Below are 24,437 nucleotides of genomic sequence, written 5' to 3'. Positions count from 1 at the left end.
AGTGTGTAAGGTAAAGTATTGGAATCGGTCGAAAAATTAACACCCATCAAAAATGTGTTTTCTGGGTGTTTTTGGGGCCAGGGGACACGAATCTAGTGTCATATCTGGTGTGATGCCCATGGGCATCCAAAACCCGGTAATATGATGACTATTGTCCGTTCCCAAATCTACGACAATGCCATCTCTTGTTCCCCATCTGTTGCGAATTTTTTAACCAACCAATTGATTGGTTCAAATTAAATAGTTTAATATACATTCAAAAAGGTTTCAAGTCTAATCCCGACTATTTTTTAATTGTCGTCGATTTTATGGAGTAAAACATATAGAAACAATATATACAGACAAAATTCACACTTTATAACAGAAGAACGAAACATGCTGTGTATGAAAATACTAATACATGTGCGCATGCTCAGCTTCGTTTCTGTGATGACCACTTTAAACGTACATGTGATGCTTGTGTATGTATTGTTTCTTTAATCTCTACAGTGTACTGTCAATTTCGCCTCTTCAAATTGATGGCAATTAATAATGAAATTAATTTTGTATCAATAAATGATTTTTAATATGGTTTCAATGATTTAAATGAGGATTTTTTTCAAAAAAATGTGGGATTTAAATTAAATACTTTTATTTTATTTTAAATTAAAGTGAACATTTTGTCACAGAAATAGCTACTGCTGTGTAACCAAAGATGGCGTTTTCGGCTTATGTCAACGCAATCTCCGGTTAGGTATCCATGGGAAAAATTCAATTTTTCTTCCAAAAGTGATATTTAATGTATACTTAAACACTCAAAAATATGTATTGGGTTTGTTTTAGGTACGACGAAACCGAATATGACGTTAGTTTTGCGATACAAATAACTTTCGACACACTTTTCATACAAAAATTTCGAAATGCCTTTATGATATCGTAATGAGCTGAAACTTTGCACACGTTATTTTTTTTCACACAAAAATAACATTCCGAGGGTTTTGAAGAGATTTAAATGCATAATAAGGGTACCTCCCGAACAAAATTTTGGATTTTTTGCTCAAAAACGAAAATGTTGTATGGAAGTAAATTGTATTGAAATTTCTTCAAACTTTCGGAATGTTAGCTTTTTGTGAAAAAAATAACATCTACAAATTTTCACATGATTATGATATCATACAGGCATTGAAAAGTACTTCGAAAATTATTTGTATCGTAAAACTAATGTCAGATTCAGATTTCTCATGAATTCATATTTACGGTAAAAGATACGTAATAGACGCATGTTGTGGATCACAGTGCGGAAAAGTTCATCTTACGGATGTAAGACATTTTATTTTGTTTTATCAAAGTAAAAGTAAACCGATTTCACGTCACGGTTTGGGCAAAATTTTATGGCCGGAACATTTTTTTGTGTTTCCTTTTGCTTTTTTCATACATTTTTTTTGTTTCACTTTTAGTTGAATATATGAAAGCGTTTGTTTTTAAACCACACGGATTATGCCTATTTGTTGCGAACGAGGTTTATATCCGATTCCATGACATATTTCGAAACCCCAAATCATAAATCAAAATTTACGAGTAAAATCGTTTGTATTAGCTACGTGCGGACTCATAAAAATAAATGAAAATAATAATAACAAAGCAGAAGAATCCACGGGTCTTCACAGCATTAACTGGAACCACTTTGAATCGATCATCATTTGGACGATGATTTTGTTGTTATTTATTTCTGATTTTATGATGTTAATCGATGAAAAAATATCCGCCATGAATACGAAATTTTATAATTGCAATTGCCATCAAAATAACAATCGAATTCGAGCTATTTGCTCGACATTATATTCCATTTTCGGTCAAGCTCGACCACAAGAGAGTAATGCCAAAAAAAGAGGAAAATATACCAATCCAAATCCAATGAATGGGCCAACAAGTGTGAAGCGTTTACGCTTTTTTGTTGTGACGACAAGCATATGTATGTTGAATGAAACTGATTTTATTTTTTGATGTTTTCTGTTCGTTTTATTTTTTATTGCGTTTTTCTCAAAATTTACATTTAAACACGATTCGGGATTGACTAAATATTTTATAGATAAAAAAAAGAGAGACGAAATAATTTCGTTCAGGTTGAGGAGACACAATTCACATATAAATATATATGTTAAATGTTAAAATACACTCACCAGTTAAATAGAGGTATGAAACAAGCTACATGTAAATCTGTCTGTCTATTTAAACATTGACACGCCATGCAAAACTATTTTTTTTTCTGTTTATAATATTGAAATTCCATTCAAAAGAAAATTGCATTTGATAAAAACAAAATTGGGAAGTATTTGCAACGAAACTCCAAAGAGAAAGACCACACCAGAATGGATATTGCAAAAACTGAGAGAGTCAATACTTCGAAATTTGCGAAGTGACTCCAGATGATAGTATGCATAAGTAGATAGAGAGATATATTGGTAATAAATATATGATCAAAAAAATTGATACATTTCTCATGTGCTGAGCGGGCAGAAATAATATAGTTCAGCATTTAGATGGCACTTCAACCAAGAAAGGTGAACCAGGAATATGATTTTCACCCCACATCACGAGTAATGTGTATTCGCCTCGTTCTCGTATGTAATAGTTGACAGTGAACGTATTTTTGCCAGTATGTTTTACTTGCACCTCTTCACATGGTCCTTTTGGATTGTACAAACCGACAAACAAAATGCTATGACCTATTAAGATTAAAAAAAAAAAAAAACCATAAATTAGGAATCATGATTTAAAAGAAAAAACAGAGAACAGAATGATTTTATGAACAGAATAATTACCTGCTTCGGATGCATTTACTGTAAATTGATTTTGTTTTCCTACGAAAGCTTTTTTAATGCCCATTCCTTTGATGGTAACTTTTGATGCATCAGCATTGAATACTGGTAAAGCGGGACCATTTTTATTACCTTTTGAGTGTTTTGCAGTCGTTTGCACAGAAACACTTGTTGATTCTTGGCCACCCTCATCAACCAAACTCTTGCCTAATTGCAAATTTTTAATTTAACATTTCAGCCAACGTCATTTCTATTGATTGCATTTCAGCATAATATTTACCTGTGCAATTCACTCTGAATGGTGAACCAACGATATGGGTGTTATTGTATTTAACCGATACAAAATATTCTCCAGGCAAAAATGGTGTATATCTGTCAAAATCGTTCATGTTTATAATTTTATGTCAAAATCACACATAACAAATTGATAAAAAATACCTTGCTTTATAACCATCATCAATTTCCGTACAATCCAATGACACTTTGGCAGGTCCATCCATCGTTACTGATAATGTTCCTGTAAAAGAAATGTTTGCCACAAAAAAGGGCACACATACATTTTCATGTCGTTGAGATGTTGATTCACAAATGAATTTACCTGAGCCGGCATCCAATGTACTGATTAGGAAGTGTGATTTCTGGCCAGTAACAGCATCTTTCAAGCCAACACCTTCGGCTTTTACAGCAGATGCATCTGTACATTCATGCGATAAATGTGATTAGTTTTGTGGTTTGAAAAGAAAAATCGTCCACATTTTGATGTGGTTTAAATCATTGGAATTACCGGCAACATCTTTGCCGACCCGAACACGATATGGCGAACCGGGTATATGAACACCATTCAATTTGACATGGATAGCATGAATTCCTTCTTCACGTGGATAAAATCGAACGGACGTCTCTTCCGAGTCAATGGCCTGAACGAAACAGTCATCTTCTAGATTTGATGGTGAAACGATCTAAGAAAATTCACTCAAATCAGAGATCGATTCATATGACACAACGAATTTTGCATTCAAATGTTGAGTGTCAATCAAATACCTTTGCATCAATGTCACCTTTGGCACCATTTTTGCGCACCAAAAACTGTGATGGTGTGTTCGTTTGAATAGCACCTTGCGGGAACTGGGCAATTTCGACTTTGTGCGCATCAGCAGCAGGCGGCGTAAATTTAACTATGAATGGCGAATCCGGAATGTGGCGTTCATTAAACTAAAAAGAAATTATTCGATATTTTGATAAAAACAATGATCTGAAATTAAGAATGATGCCACCATAAATGAATACCTTCAAGCTGACATTGTATTCTCCTGGTTCTTTAACTGTGTAAGCCACATTGCATGATCCATCTTTGCGATCTTTGAAATTTATTTCAGCTTTACTTGGTCCTTCAATTGAAATGGCAATTTTTCCTTCACCAGCTTCACGTGTCCAAATATTGAATTCAGCTGGAACACCAACTTCACCAAATTCCAAACCGGAACCACCAGCTTTCACCAAATGCGAACCAGAATCACTGAATGGGCCAACAGTGAATTGGAACGGTGAACCTGGATATCGATAACCATATTAATTTAAAAGAAAAACTTGAAACTTAAATGTGTATGAAAGTGTTCATAGCAAATATACGATCACTTCTAAACTCTGATAAATAGATTTGCTCATTCCGATATACAATTTTTGCGAAACACAACGTTTGTCACTCAATTTTAATATCAGAATAAATGATATAAAATACCCGGTATGTGAATGTCTGTGTATTTGACAGAGATTGTATGGATTCCTTCTTCTTTTGGTACAAAATGAACGGCATACAGTCCATCTTCGATTTCTTGCACTTCAGCGTCTTGGCAAATGCCCTTTGGCGATGTAACACTGGCTGCAAGATCAAACGATGTAATGCCTGGCATTTTAAATGTTAATTTGCACTTGCTGCCAACATCGTTCGATGGCACGGCCGACGTTTGTTGCGAAATATTTTCGCGTTGAGAATTATTTCCTTCGCCGGTTACATTGATATTAAATGGTGATCCTTCGACATGATGATCGGCAAATTTCAAATTTAGTATATAGTTTCCGGGTAAAGTTGGCTTATAAGAAATTTTCAATGTTCCATCGATTTGATCCAAGCATTTAATTTGAGCTTTGCTGGGCCCTTTGACACACACACACACACAAAAAATACACATAAAAATATTCATAGATATAGCATAATATGATAGTCATGTAATATTCGTTCGATTCGTACCTTCAATTGATAAAGATAAACCACCATAGCCAGCATCTCGGGTGTCAATAACAAATGTGTTATCTGTGTGTGTTTTGCCATCAGTAAGTGCGGTACCGGTAACTTTTACCTTTTTTGCATTACCAACTTCTTTGTCGGTAACATTAATTTTAAACGGTGAGTTTTTAATTTGGATGCCCATGCGTTTAACGCTAACAGTATGCTCTCCCGTTTCACGTGGTGTAAACGAAATGCCAATATTACCCGATGGTAAACGTTTCAAGAAGCATGGCTCTTCAATACCAGACGGTGTCATGATGATAGCATTCAATGAACGTAAATCAGCATCGGTCAAAACACCTGGCAATGTTACCTGCGAACATCCACTTCCAATTGATAGTTGATTTCTTAAGCTTTTTTTCGCATCACCTTCCACTTTGCATACAAACGGTGAGCCGGCTATGTGCTTATCACCAAAACGAACCGAAATTTTATAATCCCCTGCTTCCGTTGGTAAAAACGTCACCAAAATCGTTCCATCTTTATTATCGGTGTAGGAAATCTGAGAAGGGAACCAAAACATAAATACGAAAAATAATTGCTATAAAATGAAATGCGTTCGCATTTCATTTCTCATCGAAAAAGGAAAATTGGTTCACTTGACATTTTTCAAAGCTTATAAAATTCTTCATTTCGCATATTATAATGATATATTGTAATACATCTTTTAATACAAATCCCCAAATGAAGACAATTCAAAATGAAATTCGAAATGAAAAATGATATAAAGTCGATGATTTCATTCGCCAACAAATAATAACAATAAAATATTCCCCTTTTTCGTGATCAAATTTAATTCGTTCGAATTAAAATGAGAAACTCTTAATTGCAGCTTACTTTTGCTTTGCTGGGTCCCTCAACAGACAACGATAATAATGGCACTTCGGCACCCTTTGTTGAAATGGTGAAAACACACGGTTCCCCACATTTACCACCCGATAAACCCGGACCATATGCAGTTAAGCAACCACTTGACTGCGAATCCACATGAAACTTATATGGTGAACCTTTCAACCGGATGAGATTGAGATCGGTAGAGAAAGAAAAGTGAGCAAAATTAGCTTCATTAAAATTAATAAGAGATTTATTTTCGTTATTTTGATGTTAACGAAGATATGTAAATTGTACAAGCTTATTCAACGTCACGAATCGTGTATTTATCGTGACTTACATATTTCTTTTAAAATGTTTAAGCTTGTAGAAAAAAATTGAAGAAAAAATGTGATTGTAGGGTAAAAAAAGACAAACAACCATTTTGAGGAGAAACGAAGCGTTTTATATTGATTCAGTATAAATAATCTCAAAGAGAGAAAGAAATTGGTGAAAGTGCATTCGATATTGATTCGATGGATGAAGGTTGATTCGACTGATGCAAGTAGCCAGTGTCGCAAAGAATGTTTGCAATACTGCATTTAAATAGAAATATTGGCAACATTTTAAATGATAAATGCCAAGAATTATCTACCGTTGCAGAGTAAACATTCTTGGGACGCTTGCATCATTTTACTTCCGGATTTCATTAGCCATAATAGCAATTTATAATTTGATTCAAACGAATGACTAAAGGGAACGTGACATTCTAAATATCATTTCCTCTCAAAATGGTTACTTTTTGAGAGAAAAAGGGGAAGAACCGTATGAAACCTCTTTACTTTGACTTATATACCATTTTGATATCACAAATATATTTATTTTAATGAAAATAGAAAGAAAAACAAATGATTTAAAGAATATATATATTTCATACCTTGAACAGGAGCTCCATTATGCAGTAGAATTAGTTCATGAACGCCATCTTCTTTTGGATTATATTGGACTCGAATTGTGCCATCAAAGTTGTCTTCGATAAGCGGTAAATCAATTTTTCCGCTTGGCATTTTCACTTGCGCTATAAAAATGACATTTATTAATGATTCAGCTGTGTGAAAACATGAAAGAACAATCCGAAGATTTATGAAGATTGCCAACATTCATTTTCTTTTGATGAAAAAGAAAGGAAAAAAGAGAGATACAGAGCGAGTGAGCGAGAAAAGTGATTTTTCCATTACATTCATCGCAAAATACATAAAAATTCAACGAAATGGTCCTGTAGATGTGCTAACGAAAATCTCAACAAAAATTGAGAGAAATTAATTTATGTGTTGCACATTTCTTCTTATCACAACATCATTTTTCGCATACATGTCATACTAACAGACCATTTAATCAAATGGAAACATTTTGTTTTGATAGCATGTTTCTAAACATTCAACAACATGTATGGCCAAAGTGTTTGCCACTTAAAAAAAAACAAATAGCCCATAAATAAATTGTGCGACTGCATGAATTGCAAGGATACGACAAACATTGTATTTGATTTTCGCAAAGAAAACATAAATAATCAATTAGTTATGTGTTCTCGGTGCTGTTGAATATCGGAAATGTGCGATTTGTTATGACATGCTTATAAAACGAATGTCACAGATAATGTTGTATATTTATTTTTTAATTTTATTTGTGGATCGACTTTATACCCGTTATTTTTTTTTTTTTTTCATTTACCGTCAGCATGAACGTAAATGATTTGTAAAGGCTCTATTTTCTAGGACACGATTTGCGCACGATTGTAATCGTGTACGATTTTTTCAAATCGCCAACCGATCTTTCATGATCGGGAACGTTTCATCTAACGCTTTTCAGATATACGTAGACGATCATAAGAAAATCGTGGACGATTGGAATCGTACACGATTACAATCGTGTGCTTAGCAAATAAGGCCTTAAGAAAATAAGAGAGAGAGAGAGGAAGATAGTAAAGGCAGTATTGATGAAATGATTTATTTCGAAACGTCGTTAAAATTCGAAAGCAATACCGAAATGAAAAAAGAAATGAAATGAATCTCTACAGCAAGTCATTTCGACAGTGAAACCATCGAAATTTCATTGCGTTCATTGAATGGTATGTTCAAAAGAGAAGGAGAAGAAAAAAAAGAACTTTAAATAACATATCATAAAAATTGTTAGTTCGCCTACGAGCAGAAAAGAAAACGACGACGAAGAAGAAGAAATCAAATCGCGGGCATTTTAGTGCTTAGACACAGACGATAAACGTCATACATAATGGAATACGGTCCTCCATTCCGAAATTATCCGCACGTTTTACACGTTGGCGAGCATCGATGTAGCTACACATTAATTTAAGCTGAATTATTTTAATTGCTAATTATTAGTTAAAATGATGGCTTCACTACTAAAGTGCAATATCGCTGCGCTATAGCCTAATTAAATTGAACATATGTTTGTGCATACGACAAACGCCAGAGACATACATTGAGCAATAAGAGAACGACAAAAGATGACGATGGTCGATTGAATAGAGGGAGATGCAAATCAAATCCTCGACTAAACATTCCGACTTGTATTTATTTAAATTTTTGGTTTTTATTTTGTTTCTATATACTAATTTAATTGATGTCAGATAAATAAATTTCAGCGAAAATGTATTGCAGGTTGAGAATCGTTATAGCTGCAAATCATTTTTTTTTGCAAGCATTCACGTTGCTTTTTGTTGATAGTCGAATAATGAAAGCTGTTGTTTGTATTAATGCAATTTATGCTAGGAGTTTTTATGTTTTTGAGCTACTTTCTGTGCTTGATTGCAGCTTTTTTCACTGCATTCACATTATCCTTTTGATATATCACACACACACACACACACACACACAGACACACTCGCTCTCTCTCATACACACAGTCATATACATATGTATGCCGCGAGCTATTATCATTCACTGATTAATTTATGCAATTGATGTTGTGTATTTTATGATTGTTTCCACTTGGCACCACTCATACCAGACAAAGAGAAAAAAAAAACGAAACAAATTAATTGGAGAATGTGTGCAGATTTTTCATTTACTTTTGTCTGTTTTTTCTCAACTCGTTAAAATGATTACCTTGATGCGTTAATATTTGATATTGAGAGAGGAAATTTGTCGCAGAAGAGACACTTCCATGCACTTTATCTGCAATATTTTGCTCTTTGCAGAACACTTCCACCTTCGGCTCAAAATCAAATTCCGACACAGTAAAGCTCAATTTCAAATCCTTATGAAATTCACTGTATTCCTCCCATGTGGTTTCGTCTTCTTCACTGCGCATCAACCACATTGCTTTCTTAGTAAAAAATATTCAATTTCGATTTAACAGATCGGAATTAATTAAAAGTAGTAAGGGGAAATGTGGTAAATGAAAAAGGCTGTTAATTTTCCCGTTTAATGTAATAGCTAAAAATTAAATTTAGCACAACATGCTATTTAAGTTTTTCTCTCTCTTCTTCAAATGACCAGTGATTTTTTATTTCTAGTGTATCATCAGATTTTCATGGATCAATTGAAATATTCGACTAGCTAATTCTGAATCTAATGGTACAAAAAATAAAATTATACGGTTTGCAAATATTTTTTATGAATAATTGAGTTTCATTTTTAATGAAATATTTTTTAAAAATTGTGAAATATATTCATATAATAATTAATGGAACATCCTGACTTTTAATGTTAGAAATTAAATGTAAATGGATGAAAAAAAAATGAGCTTGATTGGTAATGTGTAGTGACAGATTGAGATATAATGTTAGCAATTAATGTGCAATATTGAATGTGATTGCTTTGTTGTGCCAGACGATGAATAAATGAATTCGGAATGTGAGTTAATTGTTCAATTTAATTTCTCCAAACTATTTATTTAAATATTTATTTCGTTTACGCGGTCACATCAAATATTGCAGAAATGTGGTGGATAAAAAAACTAACAACGGCACTTCGAAATTAAAATGGAATATCAGAAATTAAACGTGGTTGATTTTTTTTTTTGTTGATCAAATGGGTGAGTAAGAAAGAAACGAGTAAGAACACGCGAATTCGAACTTGTATATTCGAATTACTTTTGATGATGAAAACTTTAAATACCCGTCTATACGTTAACACGGACCACTTGTGAATGCGATGCGAAAATTTTTGGTCGCTAACTCTCTGAGATGATACACTTTAGCACTTCAAATTTTATATATTCGGATTGCGAACATGGAATGTAGATGTTTTTTTTTTTCAATTTCTTAATTTAATACGGTGTCCGCTGCTCGTCAACTTGGTACAGCTCTGACTCTCTGGCTAACAGTCTTATTTTATTTTAGTACAGTAAAACCTGTCAATAACGGACCCTGACTTTGGTAGAATTCTTGTCAATAGTGGAAAAAAATTTCCGCCGTTGAGCTCTCCCATACAAAATGACCTGCTAATAATGAAACCTGAAAAATTCTTTTATTTGCTAGGGTTTTTCGAACGCGTGAGATATTTTTTCGATTTGCTAGGGATTTTCGAGCTGTTTTTTGGAAGTAAAATTTTTTTCCGATTGGAAAACCGTTTTCGCTAGGATTTTCCATGCGAAAAATTCTTTTTATTTCTAGAATTTTTTTCTCAAAATCACCCCCTGAAAAATTGATGATAAAAATATGTGAATTTCGCTTGGAATTTTCCCCTTTTTTCCCAAAGAACCACACGCCCAAAAACAGAAAACTTACACTGTCGCTTTTATACAACAACAATAACATTGTATACACACAGAAAGAAAAAATGTGGTATTTTTTATTCAATTTTGGTAGATTTAATATAAAATTAACCAACAACGAATTAAATTTACCATTTTTGACATCTCTGAGGCATATTTTTCAAAAGTGACTATTTGTTGAATAAGTTTTACCAACTGCTTCATTGCATTTAACAACTTTTCGAAACCACAGATGACGCTAGCCCAAGAATTTGGTGAATGAAATGAAGCAATTGGTAAAAATTATTAAACTGATAGTCTCTTTTGAGAAATATGCCTCAGAGATGTCAAAAATGGTAAATTTCATTCGTTGTTGGTTGATTTTATATTAAATCTACCAAAATTGAATTAAAAATACCACATTTTTTCTTTCTGTGCAATAGGCTATAGCTATGAATATAGCATACGTACGTTTGACAGTGGATTTGAGCGCCTGGTTCTTTACCCTCAATAATGGAAAATCATTTCTGAATTGGCGTGAAAACCTGTTATTAATGGAATCTGAGTTTAGTGGAATTCGTGTCAATAGTGGAAAAAAAATTGTCCCCGTGAGATTCAGTTATTGACATTATTGACAGGTTTTACTGTATATGTATTTTGATGCTATTCATACTGTACAGAATACATCCACGGCCTTTTTTAAATCGGCTAAAAGCGGTACCGTTCATTTCTCATCGAATGCATTCAATTTCGACCTCTCCTGTTTTCTTCTTCATTTTTCTTTTGAGAAACAATTCGGCGGACAGTGTAAGTGTGATTTTTCTCCAGATCAATGTAAATCGAGCGATAGAGAAAGATTCCGACAATTTTCTACAGTTCATTTGAAAAGATGAAGATTGTGCATATGAAACATTCACTTGTCCATTCAGTCAAAACTATATGACGTGCGTAGCCATTTGCAACTTTTTGATCACATGATGCATGCTGAAATCGGAAATATGTATTTCAGAGCACGCAGAAAGAAAAAGAGAGAGAGAGAGAGAGAGAGAGAGAGAGAGCTGAAAAACAAGAAAGAGAGGAGGGAGGCAGAGCTGAGATTTTGAAACAATTTTCGTGACAGATCTTCATGAATGAATATGATTTTGAACGGCGTACATTTGGACGACACTGTGCAAGTAGATGAAGCGCAAATTCGCTAATATTAATTACATTGAAACATGGTAGGATGTGCATATTGCCGTTTTGCAAACCAAGCAAAAATAAAATAAAAACAAACTAACCAGTCACTAGTTTGATGCGCATTTCTTTGATCTTCTGGATCTCAGTTTACAACTGCTTACGAGCGCGCAAAACATTTGTTGTTTTTCTTATTTGCCAAAACTATGCGTATATCATTTGCACAAACACCCCGACATCTTATTACATGACAAACGTTTATTTTTACGAACAAAATATTTTGTCAGTATATGTATTTTTGGATAAAAAAAAAAACACAGCGCACACACGCACAAATTACAATCCTGAAATAAAAATTGATGTTGAGAATTGTCGATATTTTACTGTCGTTTAGGGTGGGTTTATAAAATACAAATTGAAAACAAATTTCTTGTGTACACTTTCATCAATCACTTTCATTTCATGTGGCACCTCGTCAGTATTCTCTCCATTTTATGGCACATAATATGATTATACCGATTTTAGCGCCTCTTATTTATAATAGCTTCGTTATGATAAATGGCCAAATATAAATACACCCTAAAATTTTGTTCTCATACCGTCATAATTCACATTGGCGAAAATATCTACGTTGAAGAGGTCGAAAGACGCAAAACCAAATAATAACAATTAATCTAGCATTTATTTAAATGTTGTTTGTATTTTATGGTTTTGTCATTTTTGTGGTCACATATATCCTATTGTCTGAATGCGAACATTTCACTCAAGATATTGCGTTTATTTATTTTCTGTTTTTTTTTTTGTTGTTGTTGTCTGTCAACAAGAAAATACAATCAAACGATTTGTGTATGCGAACTTTTTACCGGCTACTGTAGAAAGATTTCATCGTCAATCACGCGTATAACACAATATGAATGCAAATGTGCAATCATGTTTTTGTCGTAACCAACTAATTACTCGAAATTTGGATGTGAAACAAAAAACAAAAGAAAATTTTCGTACATTGAACGGTCGTTATACGAAACGTTTAACCCCAGATTAACTTTCAGCCATTTGTTTCATTTATATATATGCATTAAAATGATATTTTTATTTTGTGATAAAAATTCGTATTCTCTTTTTTTGTGTCAGGCTCATAAATTTGGAAATTATGAAGGCGCAAGAGAAAAGTAAATGTCACGACAACCGATCCAATAAAATGTGAATCAAAAGGAAATATATATATATAACGGAAACATTAATAAAAATAAAAAAAAGAAAATTCCGAATCGAGATGTGCGTGTGGTGATATCGTTATATTAACCGCACATTTTTGAAAACAATTTCCGCCATAAGTCAGATTTTTGTCGCTAATGATTTTTAAAGTATGATATGAATTTAAGTTAGAGTGTATTGAGTTTGGTCGACAAGAGAAGGGAGATATCGCAAAATTCCTATAGGAGGATCATTCGTCGGGAATTTTTATTTTATTTTCGTCAAATACGTATTACCGCTACTATACAAAAGTGGAAAAATGATGAGCCAACGCATTTTTTTCCACGCACTTTTTGGTCCGAATACTTGTACCAAAAATGATTTTTTTTTGTTGTTGTCGTTGGTGTCCGAATGTGCTTGGAATGACAGTTTTTTCTTTATTAAAATAACTTCTCTTTTGCAAACGCTGTCACATTCCATTATTGATGTGATTATCTCGTTTCGATACATATCTTTTATATCTTTTATATTATACATGTGTGTGTGTGTGAATCACATGGTCATGCGAATTGGGAAATTAATCTCCATCATGTCTATCACTATGCGTCTTTCTATTTCATTAATTCGAAATAATTCAATAAATGTAAAATTGGTGCCGGACTTCTAAACATGATCATCTTGTTGTATTTCGTCGTAGATTCGGTTTTTTTCTTTACTGGTTGAAAACTCAATTTGGAACTAGAAATAAATAAATTTAAATTTGTATTTTAAGTTTTATGGTGTCGATGTAATTTATTGGTGTTGCTTGGCGAAAATGGTTCTATTTTTATCTCCCCCAAGTCTCTCTCTCTCTCTCTCTTTTTCATTATACCATTCTCTCTTTAGTCATACTTACACTCTTGGCACAAATGTGTGTGCAAGAGCCTCTCCTTGTCTGATGGCATGCTGCACAGTAATTAATTGAAATATCCATGCGATAGTGAATTTTTGATTTTTAATATGTACTAATTACGATTTCAAAAATTCATGCTTTGATTCATCCACTCGACCGTGATCATGTGCAGTGAGTATAGCAACGAAACAGAACCCATTTCATTTCACTTTATTTCTCTTTCTCGCTTTCTTGTTTTGAGCGACGATGAAGAAAAATATGAACTAACGGCGACATGTTTCCCTTGGAAATCGAATGTCATATCAATATTTCAAATCATGTATGCATTGAATTTTGTGCATCGCATCGAACACCGATGATCATGATCAACTACCATACAGACTATAAATTGTTTAGAAAATCCTTACCTTTTAGCTCATTGAACGGTCGAGATATTGGCAATTTATTGAAATAAATGCGAGCGTGTTTAGACGAATCAATACTTTGTGTCGTTGCTTCCAATTCTTCGAGATCGCTTGAATGATCCTATGTATGTGAAATGTGATCAACAAATAAAAAAAAAGAAAGAAAATAGATTATTGCGATGCATTTCGACATCACCTCATCATCTTCATCATACATTGATGTGTAAAACTCTCAATAAACTATTTCGAATGGATAAATCTAATTCGGTGTCTGTTATGAAATTAAAACGGAGTATTTTTAATCCACATCGTGAAAATTAAATTTAGGCAAAATGGCTTACCTCAATAGCTAGACTAATATCAGAGCGACGAATGGATTGTGTCTTGTTGACTAGCGCGGTTTTTTCATCATCTTTTGTAATGATCGTTAGCAGAAATGGACTGGAAAATAGAAAAAGGTCAAACAAATTAATAGAATGCTTCAGATCCGACGACAAAAGGGATATGTCAACATTATTTTTAAATAGATGTTGTATGTCATTGGTGCGAACATTGAAAACAAGCTTTTATGTGGCAAAAAAGAAGCAAATAAATCGTTCGCACAAACGGTTGTGTTTGATTCAAGAAGAATTTTAATGAAAAATAAAATCTGTCTCAAATTACATCAATCAAATGAGTGTTTATTATTGAGTGTAAATGAATTTGAATGAATTTTATTCTATTAACCCTTAACCGCACAGGCTAAAACAGTAACGTAAGCGCACAGGTGGGGTCTTTTTGGACCCATGAGAAATTTCATACAAAACTTATGCAAAATGGTATCCAATGAGTAAAATATGTCATTTTATAGTTATACCATAGCTTATTCCTTACTTTCCAATACATCATCACAATTTTATGTTGATTTTTCATGAAAAAAATCAATTATAGCCAAAATGCTTGGTAGTTATTGATATGTACGACTTTTAGACAGTCGTGTCTTTCACTACTATCGCTAATCGACAGTCGTTGGCCAGTCAATGTGCTCCGTGTAATGCGCCGAACTACCTCTCGATATGTGAGATCAATATAGAGACTGCTTCCCGAAGGGCGATCGCACTTTGAATACTGTAGCTGTGCTGCTCTCTGGCATTTATAAGTTCAACCCTATGTAAACACTTTTCCTTCCTCTTCTTCAGCTTAACTCTGAGACACCAGGTGGCAGCCCATCTGCATGTTCGAAAGCAATTACATTCTTTTATATGGAGTGCAATGAGATTGCGCTGCTTCCGTTCTTCCTCCATACTTGGCAAACATGTTGTTGGACGTTCACAACAAGGCAAATCTTGCCACACCAGAAACGTTCACCAAATTCATGAAATATGCCCATACTTTGTGTTTTGGATAAGATATATCCGTAAGATCTAAGGAGCTGGATCTAAGGTGCGTACACCGCCGCATGATACATACTTTGAAAACGAACGAATATATCATGCGGCGGCGTATGCACGCTTAGATCAAGCTCTCGTGGAGATCTTACGGATCTACCCTATCCGAAAAAAACAATGTATGAATATATTATAATGGCAAATGCCATTTGATTTGCGATGAACAGTATACGTCACGGACGAAACTGTAGTAAGTAAATTTACTGTGTTGTTGTTTGATGAAATATAAATTGTTGTGTCAACAAATCTCCATGAGTTTCATATTGGCCCATACAGAATGCATAATTTCCCATACAAAATACTTTGGGGTCCAAAAGACCCCGTTGTGCTTTTACGTTAGTATTTTCTATAAGACTTCCCAAAACTTCATCTATGCACCAAAAATTGAAATTTTTGATTGTATCTCATAGATATGATATTAAAAAAGAAAACGCTCAGCGAAATATTCCAATTTTTTTTATATTTTTGTGATTTTCTTCAAAAAATTAACTCTTAGGGCCTTTGATGTGCGTTTGAGGGTTAAAATTTGATTTTAACGGCAGACATCTAACACACATAAACATTTAAATAAGTTTGATTTAATTCATTTGTCTTACCTTGAATTAACATTTTGATGTGCAAACTTAACACTAATCACGATGGATTTTTCATTTGGCGGAATGAAATTAACCGTATACAAGCCACCACCTTTGTTCACAACAAACACATTATCAACAGGTATTCCATGCATGTTAAATATACAAACGGCAACAATGCCTTGTCCAGCCTTCGATACATCAATATTAAAATGGGTTGCTTCGCCGGCAACAAGTGGCGCCTCCGAAAATGCCGGACCGAACACTTTCACCTTCTGTGGATAGGCCTCTGGTGTGGATGATTCAGGAATGTAATTATTTGGAAGTGGTGGAACATACACCTTTTGTGTGATTGACAATGGTATTCCACCGTAATATATTTTCGTTAAATAATTCCCTGGTTTTTTTACATTTAAGTCTATTGTATAAACACCATTGTCATTTGATGCAATACTAACTGGAATTTTTGTGCAACTTTCTTCGTGAATTAAATATACATTCAATTCGGCATAATCTACTTGAGTTGTATCAACATTGAAATGATTGCATTCGTTTAGTTTGGTTTTCGTTTCAAACCAGTCACCGTAAACACGAATCTTGGATACATCGGGCGGTGTTGACACATAAATACGATATGGTGACTCTGATGCAGCAACACCACCGTAATTCACTTCAATGACATGTGGCAAAGTGCTCTTTGGTGTATATGAACATGTGGTTACACCATTTTCATTCGTTTTAGTTTTGTACACCAACTGTGTTCCCAATGTGTCTTGTATCTGAAAATTGCGACAAATCATTTTTGATGAGTAAATTTTAAATATTAAATAAAATCGATATTTCTTACGATAATTTCAAGTGGTGCACTGCCTGCATCGCTTGTGTCAACTTTAAATTCAGTGCTACAATTCAATATGGCTCCATATGATTGAATTCCGGGTCCAGTGCATTTAACCGCATCCGGTTGGAAATTGGATTTTGATTGAATTTGTGCAATGAATGGACTCTTGTTTATATCTTCATTATCGCATAAAATGTGAATAGCATATTCACCAGCTACCGTTGGAAGATACCTCACAAGCGCCGATCCATCGCCATTATCATGACATTCGATTTCTGCCTGGAAAAGGCACAGTTATTGTTGTGAAATCCATTAAAATAAAGAAATAAATGCTAACACAAAAATAAAAAATCTATAGATTATTACCTGTGATGGGCCAGCAACACTGAATGCCAATGCTCCCGTCTCGCCATTCATTTCAACAACGAATGCAGCTGGCATTGCTGCAATTCCGCCCTTTAGACCGGGCCCATAAGCAACAATCGACGACTGACTACGCGGTCCAACAACTACTTCGAATGGGGCCTTTGGAACTTCAAATTTGCCAAATTTTACCATAATCACGTATCGACCCTCTTTCGTTGGATAATAATGACACTCGTACACATCTTCTTTTACATGTTTTATGTCAACATTCTGATTGATACCGCCAGGACCAACGATTTTTACTTCGGGCGTACCAATGCCAGCTGCTGTTGTATGAATAAAAAATATGGCATCGTCACCATTTCGAATGCCTCTGGCTTGTATACCACGTCCACGGACACGAATTTTTCGTGAATCACATGCTGATAACATGAAAATAAGTGAACATAATACATGACAGTAGAAAAATAGAATAAATGGAAATATCATTTTGTGAAACGAAAAAGAAAATCTCTTACTCGATGCAATTTTTACACCGAATGGACTGTTTTCAACCGGAATCCCACCGAAAAATACATTAACTGAATGAAGACCAATTAAATTTGATACATATTCACATTTCCATCGATTTTCATTGATCTTTCGCATTTTAACTGGCACGGTGGTTTTGTGACCGGCTGGATCCAAAATTATTACTTCAGGTATACCGCATACAGTGTCTGATTGTTGGTTTAAATACCGAAAATCTTAATCAAAACAGAATATTATGGAACAAATAAATGAAAACGAACCTTCTGCGAAAATTTCAAAATAGGTAGTTTTTCCACTGTAATTTCCGTCCGATTGTAATCCCGGGCCTGATAGTTGGATTTTTGATATATCAGCAACATTTTCGGTGACATGCACATTGAACGGACTGTTTGGTATATCCTTGCCCAAAAATGTTACGAAGACTTTGTAGTCGCCAGCTATTTTTGGCATATACGAAACGGAATACGATAGTTTTTCATCATTATTAAATCGTACATCAGCTTTTTCGTTTAATCCATTTGGACCCCGAATATGCACATCGATTGAGCCTAATAAAAATTGACATCAAAAATCATTTCGGATGTTTAAAAGAATCTTTGACTGAAAAAATGTTTCTCACCTTTTCCAGCGGCTACCGTTTCAACCGTAAAGTTGGCTGGAGTATGAGCAACAGCTCCGAAAGGACTGATTCCTGGACCATATGCTGAGATTCTGTAAATTATTTTTTTAAAAAAATGTGTATTTGACAGACGAAAAAAGTTAGAATGATGTAACGAACCGATTCGAGATGCGTTTTGCTCTCAATGGTGCACCTGAACGCAATTTAGCCATAGTAAATTGGCTTAAATATGTCATGAGCGTTTTATCATTAACATAACCGCTGATCAATTCCTCTGGTAGTATATACATTTGAATATCTAACCAATCTCTAGCCAATGTCATTGCTTCAATTGTATTGATTAGGCTATTTTTTGAGTCCCATTGCATGTGATCGCCGGCACACAGACCAGGTGCAATAGCATTGATTAATGCACTTATCGCTTTCCCATCTCGCCAATCCGATGTAAAGTTTGTGATTCGTAATTTTGGCACTTTGATTTGTATCCATTGCATTAGCCTAATTATAGAAAAATTGCATGATATTTAAAACGATTAAAACAATTGGATAATCTTGCAGCACAAATACCTATGTTTTTTTGACTCGTACGAATCAAGTGAGCTATTGTTTTCTGCCCGTTCATGTATGGTTGATGCAATTGAATATTGCCAAATAAACGACCACAACACAGCCAAAATCGTTTCAATATCTCCATTTATTAATTTATTAGGATCTTAATGGACGCAATGAACAAAATCGAGAGAATTAAAATATTACATTCAATTTTAATCATATGAAAGATAGGCGTTATGTGTATACAAATTCAGCATGACATTTAAAAATAAAAATAAATGAATGGCTGTAAATATACCAACTCTTTTCAGACATTATAATGAGATATTTTCAGCCAGATATCGTCAGGAGCTGAAATTGAGTGAAAACAATAGGAGTGATTGTTATGATTATAATTACACTTACATTGCTACAATCACTATAACAATCACTTTTATTGTTTTCACTTCATTTCAGCTCTTAACTCCATTAATCTCATTATAATGTCTGACTCTTTTTAATGATATCTCACCGATTTCAATAAATGTTTCGACCGAATTGGTCCGCATCCATTCCAACACTAATATCACTCGATCTAAATGGTGTTGCCGCAGTTTGGAATTGATTTTTGTATATTTATTGCCAATTTTTTTTCCGGAAAGATCTTCTATCAATTCAATGAAAACCATTCCATCGCTGAGGCCAATTTGAACATCAGATACGAATGGCTTACCGCTTAGTTTTCGTTTCGTATTTAACCAACGTAGAAATGTTCTATATTTTGTTGTTGTTAAAATTGAACAAACGGGAAAAATGGTAAATTACAATTGTTTATGGTCAATATGTCAAGTTGATACCTTGATTCTTGTGCAATATCATTGTTTATTATGTTGGCTGTTTTAAGCTGTAACTCTGTGCTCATCACTGTGATCGATGTATGTATTCAAATATCTATGTAAATTTCTACGTTACATACGTTTAAATTAAATATTCACAATTATACATTTGATGTGTGTATCAATCATATCGAATTGAGTTGAGAAACATGAAATTGTTCAATAACTTGACTTAAAACACAAATGCACGGGGGCCCACCACTTATGATGCCGACACCATATCGACAAGAGCATCTGACTCAATTCACAAGTGAATACGGATCTATTTGAAATTCATCAGAAAAGCACAAATTTGATGGCACATCATAACAGACAACAATAGCGATGACTTTGTTATTGCAGAAAATCAATTTTCTTTTCAATTTTGTTTGTCGTTGAAAATTGACACAATCACAGTAGTTTTTTTTATTAACTTTATGAACTTGGATTTATAAAAATTACGCTATAGCAGCTGTCAATGAATTCAGAGCGTTTGTCTGAATACGGTAACAAAACAGTGTTTTTTTCGTGTTTCATGTTCATATGTTTGTGAGTTTTGAGTTTAGTGCTATTTTTAAATCAACGCGCCATTTTTTTTCTTCATTACTTTTACATACAAACACGCGTACAAACAGCATTGGCAACAGGCTATTAATAGTATGAATAGTTAAATATTACCCGTGTGTTTTGATCCCATCAAAAACATCATGCTACATGACAAATAAATGACGTTTTCAGCGTTAGATCGAGTCAATGCTACAAAAAATGACAGTGAATCCTTGACAATTCGATCCCTAAACAAAGTCGATTCATTAAAAAAAAAACACCAAATAGTACACCGAGTATTTCATTCGGTCTTTATACAAAAATGATACCATGCATATACGGTACCATCCAATTTTTTTTTGTTTATCTGATATCACTCACTCAGTGATGAATCTACAATTTTTATTCGAACAAATATTGTACATTATTTTTTTGTTTTCGATTTCTTTTTGTGCTTAGGTTTAGTTTTAAGTGCACGACTTGAATCATGCATAAGAGTTTTTATCTTCTCATTACTTTCTTTTGAGGCTCCCTTTAAAATTTCTTCTCGCAGCTGTAGTAACATAAGCGGTGATATCACACCTTTTCGTACTAACTGTGTGGAAAGATTTTCTTTATGTGGTAAGTCTTTTTTTAATGATTTGTTATCTCTCATTTTTGACACAACAATATTTTCTGGAGCGTCTGAAAAATAATTAAATTGAATTAGAAATGCTATTTGTTTGTTCAAATAAATACATGTTAAATAGTTGTATTTACCATTGTTTGTTGTTATGTGCTGTTTTATTAGATTCGTAATTTGTGCAACACCTTGTTGAATTAAATCATCCAATTGTACTTGAGCTGCACGAATTTGATCACCATGCGGATACATGTCGGTAAAACGATAACTAAACCATAAATAAATATCCATAACATCGAATATATTTTCCAATTGTACCAAATCAGCTATCGTTCTTGGAAATTTTACAGGCAATGCACAATGATGCGCAACATATTCATATGTAATTGGTATAAATTTACTATGTTGAGTTGCAAACTGAAAATAAAAAAACATATACATAACACAATAATTTTGATACGAATTGAAGTATTTGAAAAGTCATGGAGTAATCATAATATGGTTTACCTTGGTAAGCATGGCACACACAAATGGTTGTTTTTGATTAATCGGCGCACAACAATATATATATCGACTACGTAATGGTAACGATATATGATGTATCATTTTTGCCAAGGCTTTAAAATCATCCGTATTGCACATGAAGTACAAATCATCATTCACTGTGCTTAACGATGTGAAGATTTCCTGAAAAAACAAAAAAAATAAACAAAAATGCATATTAATCATATTGACATCAAGTGTGGAATAAAATTTAGGCATTGTTAAATGACAAACCATTAAACTATTAAGGGATGTATTGGGTAAGTGATAGGCATATAATTCGATTTGATCGGCAGTGGGATGAAGACCAGCTTGTGTGATGGGTTCAGGTTCTTGTGCCAGTAAATACTTGAGCGTTGGTAAATCAGTTGGTTTGAACGTCGTCACATATCCTTCTTCCCATTGTGTTCCATATCGACCAGCTCGACCTACACGACCACACATTTAGAAATGTAATGTTGAGAATTAAAAAAATGCCTCAAGGCATCTCGCCACCTGACTCGTTTATAGAAATTTCCTAGAATTCTAGAGCAGATGGTGGGATTCCTTGGTGAGTCATTTTCATCTACACAATTAATTACCAGCTATTTGTAATGCTTGCGATACAGATAATTTGCTGATTTCTTTTTCACCATCTTCATTTTGTTGTAACTTAACCACTGAATAAAATATTATACGTCGAATACTCCTAAAAATGGAAATAAATTTTTTCTTTTCGATTTTAACACTTTATATGAAACGAGTTATTTTTTTCCATTAAGGAAACTTACAAATTTAAACCCATTCCGATGGCATCGGTTGCCACCATAATTTTACAAGGATTGTTTGGATCGTTGAACTTTGATGCCTGAGCTAATTTTGTGTTTGGTGGTAAACTGCCATAAATCACAGCCACTTCCTTACCGCTGCATAAATAAAACAGAATATTTTATTTGAAATTCGGATTTTGATTTTTGGTATTCGATTATTTGTTGTACGATAATTTCTTACAGTAGTTCAATGTCACGTGAAACAGTGTATATGTCATTTTTGTTAAAACAAACAATACAATCGCCTGGTTCGAGATTCTCCAATGAACCGAGTGCTTTGTCTTCGATAGTAAGCTGTGTCAAACGATCATAATGATGGTACTCAATGAATTCGCCAGTGGTTAGGCACAGTCGTTCCAGTAATTCTTTTGTGCCAGCCTCACCGCATACATGAACCTCGTCAGCATTTATTCCTAAAAAAGCACGTGTCCATGCCCATCCTCTGCCTGGATCTTTTAATTGCTGTATTTCGTCAATAATAGCAACGTCATCTGTAAAATAATTAAATGAATTAAATAATAAGCAATTTTAGTTTGCTTGAAATGTTTCATAGAAAATATGCGCATTACTTACATTTTCGTTCGACTGATGCCATTTCAACTGTAATTGCAACATGATTTGCTTCTGATCCGTCTGCATTACCAAATCTTTTTTCTTCTCCCGTCACTAAATCGCATGGTGTTCCCTATATACGTTCGTACACAGTTTTTAACTCGAACAACAATATCATATCATGTTGAATAAAATTGATGCTTACCTTTTCATTGCTTTTCTGAAACACTTCCATTGCCAATAATTTCAGTGGACCACAGTAAATTCCTGATTTTGATTCTAAGAAACGTTGCATTGCATGATACGTTTTACCTGAATTGGTAGGACCGGCGTGAAAGATAATTTTTCGTGGTTTACTACGAGCCTGCGGATACCATGTTGAAGGATTTGTTAAATCCGATATTTTTTTCAAATCGTTCATGCAATTTAAATGTGGAAATATTTCTTTGGCGTGATTTAAAAAGTATGGAAACAAATCATCCGGATGCCCACCACCATTGATAATATCATACAATTTGATATACAATTCAGCCGGTATTGCATCTATTTGAAAACAATATTGACGAAAACTGGAAAATGATTTCTCCTGGATATATTCTAAACAAAAAGACGACATGATCAATATGTTGTTATCATTTTTTGATATTTCATAAAATCATTCAATATTTACCATCCAGACCGTAATCTTCGCAAAGACTTCGATTCTCCCGCTTTTGTGAGAATTTGTTTATGACCTTTAAAACGTCGGACTTTTCTATTTTACCGGTGAGTTCAGCACCCAATAAAGCATCATCACTACCCTTGGGTTTGCTTGGTGCAAATAAACGCGAAACTCTAAACGACTCATTATTTGAATCATCTTGTTTTCCTCGTGTGAAACATGGCTTAGTATTAAATCCAACCAACGAATCATTCCTTCGCAGCAGATTTCGATTGATTATTCTATTATGTGATAGAATTCTCCGCGAAAATGACCACATTGCAACACCACACAGTTACAGTCAAATTTTAAAAATTAAATACAAATGTTAGTTTCATCAATTGTTGACTAAATTACACCATGCTTAAATCTTAACCGCATTGTCACATTACTCCATACAGTGACATTGACATTTCACACATTTTCAAATGTCACTCTTATCATTTTTAGATTCTTTTTGAATTGACATTTTCGATCGATTTAAGTTAAATGAAAAGGAAACAATGAAATTTCATGAAATGATTGAAAAACCATCAATATACATAAAAGAATTCAAGGTTTTCGTATTTTAATCATTTCTTTTAATGAAAATCATCTCATGTGTTTGAGCATTGAGCAACACT

The 24,437-nt window shown here is 33.8% G+C and overlaps 2 protein-coding genes across 8 annotated transcripts; both read right to left on the bottom strand.

Moving 5' to 3' along the window:
* Positions 1–1,980: 1,980 nt before the first annotated feature.
* Positions 1,981–20,535, bottom strand: LOC116338463 (filamin-A). Of its 7 annotated transcripts, XM_031763731.1 has the most exons (16): positions 17,127–17,364; positions 16,301–17,058; positions 14,619–14,718; positions 14,281–14,398; positions 6,833–6,973; positions 5,923–6,092; positions 5,047–5,587; positions 4,537–4,953; positions 4,086–4,348; positions 3,840–4,010; positions 3,583–3,757; positions 3,397–3,492; positions 3,237–3,315; positions 3,079–3,170; positions 2,802–3,005; positions 1,981–2,705 (listed from the first exon to the last, which is right to left on the bottom strand). In XM_031763731.1, the coding sequence occupies exons 2-16, from the start codon at positions 16,432–16,434 to the stop codon at positions 2,509–2,511; spliced, it is 2,898 nt and encodes a 965-aa protein (XP_031619591.1). In that variant the 5' UTR covers positions 16,435–17,058; positions 17,127–17,364; the 3' UTR covers positions 1,981–2,508. The 7 variants fall into 7 exon arrangements, with proteins under 7 accessions (XP_031619591.1, XP_031619597.1, XP_031619596.1 ...); XM_031763737.1 differs by lacking the exons at positions 14,281–14,398; positions 14,619–14,718; positions 16,301–17,058; positions 17,127–17,364 and adding exons at positions 9,021–9,236; positions 10,035–10,122; XM_031763736.1 differs by lacking the exons at positions 14,281–14,398; positions 14,619–14,718; positions 16,301–17,058; positions 17,127–17,364 and adding exons at positions 9,021–9,240; positions 10,035–10,101.
* Positions 20,536–20,888: 353 nt separating this feature from the next.
* On the bottom strand, positions 20,889–24,200 carry LOC116338521 (ATP-dependent RNA helicase SUV3 homolog, mitochondrial-like). Its single transcript, XM_031763845.1, has 10 exons — positions 23,785–24,200; positions 23,320–23,711; positions 23,136–23,247; positions 22,744–23,053; positions 22,524–22,658; positions 22,335–22,441; positions 21,988–22,181; positions 21,718–21,897; positions 21,348–21,627; positions 20,889–21,272 (listed from the first exon to the last, which is right to left on the bottom strand). The coding sequence occupies exons 1-10, from the start codon at positions 24,092–24,094 to the stop codon at positions 21,013–21,015; spliced, it is 2,280 nt and encodes a 759-aa protein (XP_031619705.1). The 5' UTR covers positions 24,095–24,200; the 3' UTR covers positions 20,889–21,012.
* Between the last annotated feature and the right edge of the window lie 237 nt (positions 24,201–24,437).

This window comes from Contarinia nasturtii, unplaced genomic scaffold (genome assembly GCF_009176525.2).
Source record: "Contarinia nasturtii isolate CC-2019 unplaced genomic scaffold, AAFC_CNas_1.1 Cnas_scaffold_414, whole genome shotgun sequence".
In the NCBI taxonomy this organism is placed as follows: Eukaryota; Metazoa; Arthropoda; class Insecta; order Diptera; family Cecidomyiidae; genus Contarinia; species Contarinia nasturtii.
This window is presented reverse-complemented; position numbering and strand designations above follow the sequence as displayed.